The sequence below is a fragment of the Balaenoptera musculus genome, chromosome 1 (assembly GCF_009873245.2).
Source record: "Balaenoptera musculus isolate JJ_BM4_2016_0621 chromosome 1, mBalMus1.pri.v3, whole genome shotgun sequence".
NCBI classification, from domain to species: Eukaryota; Metazoa; Chordata; class Mammalia; order Artiodactyla; family Balaenopteridae; genus Balaenoptera; species Balaenoptera musculus.
This window is the reverse complement of record NC_045785.1, coordinates 1,953,182-1,963,016: the sequence shown is the minus strand read 5'-3', so window position 1 is coordinate 1,963,016 and position 9,835 is coordinate 1,953,182. Positions and strand designations below refer to the sequence as shown.

The 9,835-nt window shown below is 57.5% G+C and overlaps 1 protein-coding gene across 5 annotated transcripts in view; it reads right to left on the bottom strand.

The window, feature by feature from the left end:
• Window positions 1-6,484: 6,484 nt before the first annotated feature.
• PRDM16 (PR/SET domain 16) overlaps window positions 6,485-9,835 on the bottom strand; it is a 323,024-nt gene continuing 319,673 nt past the window's right edge. For 4 of the 5 annotated variants that reach the window (XM_036826123.1, XM_036826133.1, XM_036826139.1 and 1 more), the window contains 2 exons: window positions 8,885-9,059; window positions 6,485-7,697 (listed from right to left, as the gene is read on the bottom strand). In XM_036826123.1, coding sequence (XP_036682018.1) covers window positions 7,563-7,697; window positions 8,885-9,059 — 310 coding nt within the window. In that variant the 3' untranslated portion in view covers window positions 6,485-7,562. The remainder of the gene's footprint in view (window positions 7,698-8,884; window positions 9,060-9,835) is intronic. The other variant, XM_036826148.1, reaches the window with a different exon arrangement.

Below are 9,835 nucleotides of genomic sequence, written 5' to 3'. Positions count from 1 at the left end.
CCCCTTGTTTCCAAAATGGAGCTTTTTCCTCGATCCTTTGTGCCAGGAGCTGGGCTTCAGGGAGACAGAGTCTGCTTGTCAGCCTGTTCTGTGTATCTCTGCTCGCTTTTCCTCTAGGGTCTCCCTGACAATAGGGCTCTTATCAGACAGGCTCGTGTCCCGGGAAGCTCTTCTCCCCTCAGGGGAATACGGAGAAAGGCTGCTGGGCTGAACAAAGGTGGGAGGGCTGGTGCCCTATGGCAGCCCAGCTGGGAGCTCGGGGAGGGTGTGACGGGGTGTGCTGGAGACCAGCACTCAAGCTTTTGGAGGTGTGGCCATGCATCTGTTCTGTGATTTACATCATTTGTCCTCCGAGAACAGAAGTGTATTTCCCAAAGGTTCTCTGTGCCCGGAGCTCTGGGGCGAACCCCACATCTGAACACGGGCTTCAGATTGCAGGATGTCAGTCACACCAGGGAGGAAATCACCTTGAAATGTTTACCTGATTCCCCCAACCAATCCCTCCCTGGGAACATGCACTTACTTGACTGTGTGAAGAAAGTAAAAAGGCTCAGTGCCCAGATTTAGGTCCAGGAATCCTGTTCCAAGATCAACTGCAGTTCCTTCCCTTTGGCGGCTCCTGGCACTGCTGTTTAGGGACACAAAGCCTTTCTCCCTCCCGTTACCTCCTCAGAGTATGTTCAGACCCCTCCGGAGGCACTGGAGTTCCCAGAATCCATGTTGAGTGAGGGTCCTTACAGCAAACCATCCATCCATCCATCATTTGTCCATCCATCCATCCATCATCCACCCACAAATCCATCCAACTACCCATCCACCTATCCACCCATCCATCATCCATCATCCATCCACCAACCATCCGTCCATCCATCCACCCATCCATCCATCCATCCATCCATCCATCATCCATCCACAAATTCATCCATCCACCCATTCATCCGTCTATCCACCATCCATCCATCCATTCATCCATCCATCAATTCATCCATCATCCATCACACATCCATCCACACATCCATTCATCCATCCACGCATCCATCCATCCATCATCCATTCATTCCTTCATTTCTTTGTGCAAGCTGCCTTCTACTGAGTGTTTCAAGCCAGGCTTTGGGGATGGAGAAATAAATCAAGTCACTTTCCGTCTTCACAGTCCCCAAATCCAGTGCATGTAAGAGTTTCTGACTCTGTGAACAGAGAGAGGTTAAGGGGCTCCTGCACGTTCTGGGAGCCTGAGATGTCATCTGTGGGGGAGACTCTGGACCCCAGGCGCTTGAAAGCCATGGAGAGAAGGGAGATGCTGCCCGATTTCTGTTTGACATGAAATCTTGTTTTCTTCCTGCCTTAAGCGTCTGGGGGAGGACCATGGGCCGTCGTGGTGTGGGTGGGTTGTTTTGTCAGAGAGGCACCTCATCGGGCCTCTTTGGGTGAGGAGGGTGCCGCCCACCTCACCTCTGTGCTCTGGGGAGGATCGGCCACTGGTGTGAGAGTCCTCGGAATTTGAGAGCCATCTCCTGTGGCTTGAGTGGGTGAGGGTGGTGTGTAAAGGGGGGACAGGGAGCTTTGGGGATGGAGAGGAGGCCGGGACTGTGGGCCAGGGAAGAAGTTACCTGTGGGATTGCTCAGCAGTGAGTCAGCAGTGGAGGTCTTGCTTATGAGCAGGTGTCAGGCAACATAAATGTCATCTACGGAAGCCCCACCTGGAGATGCTGGAAGCCCAGCCACCGGCGTCGACTCTCCAGGGAAGCTGCCTTTGTCGTGACGACCCTCCAGCACCCAAAACTCCCAGCCGAGGGTTTTCCAGACATGCCACCTCCGGCCTGGCACCCTCCAGGTGTGTCCACCTCCAGGCAGGGCTGCCCCTGAACATGCCTGTGTTGGAGGAGCGGGGGGTGCGGGGAGTCTGCCAGCAGGAGGTAGCAGGGAGGAGTCCGGGAGAAGTACAGGGACCCGGGCCGGGGTGGGGGCTATTTGTATGGGGCAGGCGAGGCTGGCCCAGAGGCTTCAGGCCTAGAGGACACCTGAGTGACACTAATTAACCTCTGTGTCACCAGAAAGTAGAGTGGAGACACCCGTGGGTGAGAGGGTTTGGGGACCCCCCCGGGTGGTCCCACAAGGCCTAATTCGGCACGGAGCATTCGCCCTTTGTAGTTTAATGATTCAAGGCCTCTCGGTCAGAGCAGAATCAGGTTGGGGGGGCCCCTGTGAAGAAGGTCCCCAAGAAGGAATACTCAGAAGGAGGGGTGCCCTGGGGGGCTGGGTCGGCTCCCCCTGCAGCCTGGGCATTTGCTCAGCCTCTGTCCTTCTGGCGACCACCCGTGGGGCAGGCTCAGGCCTTGTTTGGGGGCAGTGTGAGGGGGGCATGCCCAGCTGCTGTGGAGGGCTGGCTAGAGCGGAGGTCCACTCTCAGGAGGGGCAGATTTGGGGCTGGCCTTCCACGATGGGTTCTTCCACCACCAACAGGCCCTGGACAAGAGTTCATGGGGGCAGCCTCTGGGGGCAGGCACACGTGAGGGTGGGCACACCTGGGGCAGGCACACGTGAGGGTGGGCACACCTGGGGCAGGCACACGTGAGGGTGGGCACACCAGGAGGGTGCCATGCCTGGAGGTGGGCCCACCTAGAGGAGGTCACACCTGGAGGACATACCTGGAGGTCACCCTGCCTTGAGGTGGGCACACCTGGAGACCACCACTCTCACTGCAAGGCCATCCAGGGTAGTCGGTGCCCTCTCTGAGCTTGTTCTTTTCTGGAAAACGGGAACAGCAAGGGGACCTGCCCTGGTGGTGGTGTCGGGAAGATGGCACGGGGGGCTCTCCATCAGGACTGGTGGAGAACCCCGCCACACCCCAACTCTTAAGTCCGTCGTCCCCCGCCCTCCCCAGAGGCCTCTGTTCTCCCTGAATGAAGCATGAGGGCACGGAGGCTTAGAAAAGCACACAGATTTATTGCATATCAATCTCATGTATAAATTCATTGTAGCATCGGAAAGATTACATTTGGTATACAGTCCTAGACTACAGCATCAACCTCAAAATCAGCTTCTCCTAGGCTTCATCTTAAAGACATTTCTCTACACAAGTACATTTGTCTTTATCACAAGCATCAAAATGAAATCTGCAGAATCGCTCTCTGAATGATTCCTACACTTGGTGTCTTTTTTATTTCCTTCTCCCACAGCGATTTCCGTATGAATTAAGAACTGCATCTTCCACGTGGGCAGTTCGGGACTTCTAGTCTTGAGGATGTAGACCCTAATCACATATTCAATAAGTGCATCTACGGGATTTTCCTTTTTGTAAAAATTTCACGAACAGACACGATAATGACTGCTACACACGAGCCATGCACAGTTTACTTAGAACAGAAGCAATTTACAATCGGGGGACGTGGGACACACACCAGCCTCCTTCTCAATGGTTTTTTAAAAAAACATTATATGAAAACCAGACATTTACATTTGATTTCTTTTTCAACATTATATAGCTCTAAAAGAAAAAGAAAAAAAGAAACCGAATCTGTAATGTAACAATGGTGAAGGGTGCACGGACGCACAGGTTTGGCGTGTCACCAGCGTGCACATACAGATGCTTTCAGTGCCGTCTTCTGACACGGGGCTCAGCTTCCCTCGTCTGGAACAGAACAGAGGATGCAAAATGCACGGAAAGGAAACTTTAGGGTTACTTTGTTCACAAGTGAATTGCACATTTGGAAACTCAAGCTGCCTTTTCATTTCATCTTCTTTTATGTTTTTCCAAAAGTGGTAATATGAATCAGTGACAGAAAAGAAATAAAACAAAAACACTGGAATGGCAGGAGAAAAGGATCGCTCCTTGGAATAACGCGAGGACGTCTTAGTCACAGTATCACTCATTGCTACAGAGACACAGTTTCATGGCTTTTGAGACCCGGCTGACCTCCACCGACCAGGAGCAGCTGTATCTTCGCGTCCCCAGCCGGGAGGGGAGCGAGGTGCCCGGCTCCCTGTCCATCCCCCTACCCCGGGCAGCAGTGTGGGGTGCTCTCCCGGGGGGGTGCTGCCCCTCGCCCCTCCCCCAGGACAGCACAGTGAATACAGCTCAGTAGATTTCAGTCACTTGGGCGGGGGGGGCTGGGGCACAGGGGCTGCATAATCCAGTGCTTCGAGGCTTCCGGGCTAACACGAGGGATGTGTATTCAGGCAAGTGCTTTGTGAACTGAGGAAGCAGCCAGGACAGAGAAGGCCAAGGGCCCTCAGGGTTTTCAGGGCCAATCAGGGTCGGAACACACTGGCTGCACTCTTGGCTTTGCGCAGGAAGGCCACGTGGGCCGGGCCGGCTCTCAGGCTCACCCCATCCACTCATCCGTACCCCAGGGTCCCAGGCCGGATGCAGGAACGCACGCCCCTGGGTTCAGATCGGGGGGCTTCTGGGTCCCACTCATGAAGGGCTGGCTGGTCAAAGCGTTGGCAGCCCTGGGATCCTTCCTACCCGATGGTCCTGGGAATGAGAGGGTGTTTGTCTGCGAGGGACTGGGGTTTGAGGGGCGGAGGAGGGAAGGGTGAGGAGGCTTCCTTTCGAATTTCCATTTGGGGGTAAGTGTCCACAGTCCAAAGAGGGAAGCAGTAGAGGCTGGACCGAAGGGCCCTGGCCCCGGGCACACCTGGCCCAGTGGGACACCTAGTTCACAGCCCTGACCCTGGCCACCCGGCCACGGACACAGTGGTCAGCCAGCCACCTGCCTGCTGCGTCTGCGCTCCGAAGCTGGGATCTCGGAATTCTCCAGCCCAGGCTCCCTGGCTCCCAGACCCCAACCCCAGAGGGTCCCCCGGCACGTGGAGGCGTCTGGGCCTGAGCAAGTGGCTGGTGCTGGAGCCCGGGGGGCAGAGAAGGACCGGAGAGGGGGCAGCTCGCTGTGGTTGGGAGCAATGCTAAGCTTCGAAACCGGGCTTCACGGACACACCAGGCATAGGACGTAAGTGCTCTCTTTGTCCAGGGGTACAAGGGCAGACCGCCCCCCCCCCCCCAAGGCCTGCCAAGTGCTCAGGCCAGAGGAGAAACTGGGCTTGCTCTAATCGTTTTCAGAGGGACAAGAAAATAGGATTTAAAATGTGCAACCGGGGTTCTTGGGGAAGGGGAAGAAAAGAAGGGAAGGGAAGAGATAATGTTTAAGAAGATCGCCCATAAAAGTCTGACCGTGACGGTCACAGAGAGGCCAGAGGTCAACGGCAGGGCCGGGCCGCAGGGAACAGACCCTCGGGTCTCCCCCAGCCCAAACGTCCTGTTTTGCACTGAGAGAGTCATATCGCAAAAAAAAGCACACACCTTATTCTTTAGCAGAAGAAATCATATAATTTGGGTTTACAGAAATGGGGAGTTGGTATCTGAGGTTGACTTTTCAAAGGGGTCCCATCTCGACGGAGGGGAAGTTGGAAATCCCTACACACCAGGCGGGTCTGGCCGAGGCGGGTCTGGCCGAGGCGGGTCGAGGGTGCCTACGAGCTGGTGTGAGCCGTTGGGTCTGCAAATCCTCACGGGTGTGGCCGCGGCCCGGCTCCTCCACCAGCAGCTTCTCCGGCTGCCCCGGGGCGACCTTCCAGCCGGCGCCCACGTGCGAGGTGCTCTGAGCCTGTTACCTTGACTGGATCTGGGAAAGCCCAGAGCCCTTTCACGGGGACCCGCAGGTCTGTGCGCCCCTGGGGACTCCCCACCGCAGGTCTCCAGCGTGAGGCTGGACCCCCAGTGCCCAGGTGGACGATTGTCTTGGCCTGGAGTGGCCGGACGGTTGGCTACTCCACAGCCGTTTGTATTTTCACACTTTTTTTAGGGCAACTTGGGAGATTTTTTTTTTTTTTTTTTCTTCTTCTCAGGATGCTATTCTTCTTTTTATCTTCCAAACAAGAAACGAAATAAATAGAGCACTTGTCTTAAATGCAACCGAAACTCAAATTTAACAGAAACACATGATTGTCTGGAAAACGGGCAGCAGGATTTGTTGGGCGGGGGACGCGGGGTATTTGGCACATTCAAAACCGCCCCACTCCCTGGTTGTTGATCACACATCACACGACCTTATTACACGGTTTTGGTCCTTCACTAGATACTTATATTAACATTATTTCTTCACAATAAGAATGTCTAATGCCAAAAATACTGTTAAGGAAGAAATAAAATAAGAAAAGAAATGAATTAGAAAAAATTACAAGTTATATACAGATTAAGGTCAATTCCATCAGGGAAAACAAACGATTACTCGAAATTGGCCCCTATGGGAATAATTTAAAGCCCATCCGAGTGGAGAAGTAGCCTGGTCCCCGGGGAGGCGCCGTCCCCACGGGGCTCTGCTGCCTTTGCTCTTTGCGGTAGGTCGCGTCTGGACGCCCTTCGTTCTGGAGCCGGGTCCCGCCCGCCAGGAGCCCACACAAAGAGCGAAGTGGCAGTCGTGTCCTGGGGTGTCAGGTGCACGTGGAGCTTGGCGGCCTGGAGCAAGGGAGCCTTGGAGTGAGAGTGAGGGCTGGAGATCCGAACGGGACCGGCAGGCCCTGCCTTCTGAAGGACGGTGGCGGGCGGGCTGGTGTGGGGCGGCCGAGGCACAGCCCTTGTGGGGAGAACATCAGGGGCCCAGCCACTGCTTCGACCGCCCCCATACAAGTGGGAGTCCGGGTGGGGGCCACGGGCACGAATCACATGGCACACAATGACAGGCACATTTCCGAGTCCCAGCCTTGGGCCAGCCCAGGACACCGTATCTGATTCCCGGGCACAGTCTGCAACTGCTCACGGGAGTCGGCCCCCCAAACTCAGTTCTGCCCGGGGGAGAGGACCCCAGAATCACCTTGGCTTTACAAATACGGTCAGAGATAGAAAATTTCTCCGCATCTACAGTATAAAGAACACCCCCAAACGCAGTGCTGGTTCCCAGGCAGGTTTGGGTTTGCAAATAAGCTGAGATTTCAAAGCAATGCAAAATTACTTTTAAAAAACAATTGGCAAGTCACTTTTTGATTTTTTTTTTTTTTTTAAAAATACTGTCTATTTTTAAAACCACATGCTTAAATAGACTCTGTCGTCAATAAGATTACCAAAAGGGTCATTCTTGTAATTTTCATTATAAAAATCATCTGGGCGATTCCCTCTTTAGAGCACACCCAGCTGTCCGTTCCCTCTCGAGACACCACGCGGGCACCTGGGAGCGGCCCGCCGGCCTCAGTTTGGGGTTCAAATCCCGCCCTCGCCCACGGGCTTGACTCTGCGAAGCAGCCCCCTGCGCTGCGCCTAGACACTGCGAGCTGAACCATCTCGAACGCCGTCCTCAAGACCAATTCTTAGAGCCGGTGAAACCCTACGACGGCTCCAAGGACTCCGGGTTCTGAGTTTTCGTTGGAAAAGTTAAAGTTGAACCGTGGCGGGGGGCACAGACGCTGAGGAGAGGTCAGACGCAGGTGACAAGGGGTCTCCTCGGCCCCGGGCCGCTCCGGCTCCCCGAGGCCCTGGCCTCCATCTTCCGCAGCTGGGATTTCTGTTGGGATGTCGGGGGCCTGTGGTGGCCTCGCTTGGACTCTGACCCCAGCCCTTCCTGGGGTGGTCAGAGGTGGTTGATGGGGTTGAAGGCTCCGGACTCCGGCGTGGCTCCCGCCATGTTCAGCCAAGCATCCAGAGGGCTCTGGGAGGAGGTGTGGAGAGGAGCGTCCTCGGAAAGGGACAGCATCATTGCGTACGCCTGGTGGGAGAGAGGGCGGGGCACACCCGGGACGGGCAGGTGAGCGGTGCGGCCAGGGGTCCTGCAGACCCCAGGCCGGCCGCGTCCCCTCCCGGCCTCCCACCCGCTCTGGCTGGCCTCAGCTCCAGAGGTAGATGAGGGCAGAGGCGCGGGGGGCCGGGCCACAGAGGAGGAAGGCGCGGTGGGAGGAGCTCTGTCAGGCGCTTGTGCAGAGCGCCACCAAGACCCTCAGCCTCTTTGGGGCACTTCCCCCCTTGCAGTCGCCTCCGCATCCCCTGGTGATCAGCACGCGTTCCCAGGCAAGCGTGCTCTTTGGGAGGGACTGGGAATGCTGGTAGTTATCGCTAAGACCCTGTCAACGAGGCTCAGGCCCTGCCTGGTGGGGCCTGTCCCCTGTGGATGACCATGGTGGCAGCACAGAGATATTCTGGGGAAACGATGTGCAGCGTTTCTGAGACGTGCCTCTGGCCTGGAGCCCGGCCTAGCCCACAGGGCGTGAGTAGACGGGACTGGGGGCCGCTCAGGGCAGGCGGTCTGGGGGGAAGTCCGCCCGAGGTCACGCTCCGGACAGCATTAGTAAAAAGACGAAGACAGACACGCAAACGGCTTTTGCTGAGGCTCGGGTGGGCTGCAGAGAGCTGAGTGAAACCCCGAGCCCCCCAGACTGGAGAGAAGCGGGAGGCAGGCTCCTGAGACAGCTATGCTGAGGAACGAGACGTGCCCAGCCAGCCGGGTGCCCGCTGACCCCGTCACAGCTGCAGCTTGCAATCCTGACCCCCGACGGGGCAGCGTCCCTCGAGAAGACCCTGGGCTATCATCATCCCTGCTCGGGTAGAGGCAGAGAGAGGCCAGTGCAGCCACGAGGGCAGGACACCTGCTGTGGACGCCTCCCTCCAGGGATGCGAGGACGGGGACCCACGTGTCCGCGAGCATTGCGGGGGGAGCGCCCCCGTGACGGTCCCGCTTGCGTTCATCTGCCCTCAACCTCTCCCTGCCCCACCCCGCTTGTGGGCAAGGGCAGTCATTTGGGGGTCTCTCTAGCCGATGCAATGGGCACGGGGGGTGTCCCCCAGGCAGACATGGGATGGCCACAGCGAGAGGCAAGGCTGTCCCTGGTGGAGGGGCCGCGGCTGCCGCCTGCCTTCCAGCCTGGGGAAGGTGAGGGGTGGGCTCTGGCGGGTACCTACCTGGTTCTTAACCTGCCTGTACAGGGTCTGTTTTAAAGTCTCAGAATCTAAGGTGGAATTAAGCACATCTTTAACTTCAAATGCTTCCTCAGCTGCTCTGCGGAGATCCAGCCCCTTCCCAAAAGTCGGCATCGGCTCCAAAGCCAACAGACCTCCTGGGTGCTCCTCAACACACCTGCACCAACGACCGGAGAGGGGCCTGCCGTTAGCAGGTCTGGCCTCTCGCCACCTCTCTGACGCCCCACGGCTGGCTCCGTGCCTGCATGCACGCCACGGCACCTCCATGGGCCACATGCACGAGGAGACAGACACACGGACACGGACACCTGGACGGAAGCCACACGGATGCAGGAGAGCGACGGAGGGAGGGCACGGAAGGAGGTGGGCACGTGCACACACTGCAGGCAGCAGGCAGGGCGCTTGGGTCTCGGCGGTGGGGGGCAGCCGGGGACGCCTCGGTTCCCGAGAATCTGGGCGGCTCTGGAGAGGCCCGGGGCTCCTGCTCCCAGGACTCAGGGCTGGGAGGAAACGGGCCATCTCGGAAAGGCCTCCGGGATCTACGGGCCTCCCCCAGGAGGATCTTGGAATGCCGGCAGCATCCCTGGTGCCGAAAGGAGGCGGCGAGCAGTCGGGACCTGGGGGACGTGGCTGTGGTCCACCTGCTTCCAGAACTGTGGGTGCTCAGCCCCCACCCCTCACAGCCCGCTGGAGGCCAGATGTCACCGCTCCGGGTTCTTCTGCATGGCCGGACACGGCCCGTGGGTCCAGGACCAGCTCCCTCTCAGCCTTCCCCTCCCCCACTCTGCTTCCAGGCCTGGGGAAGCGTGTGTGCGTGTGCGTGTGAGTTTGGGGCCTGGGGCCCTGACCCCCTTTCCTGGGGCCCGGCCTCCCCCTTGCCTGCACACAGAAGTCCCTGCAGTAGGAACGCCTGCTGGGAAGCAGGGTGAGCCC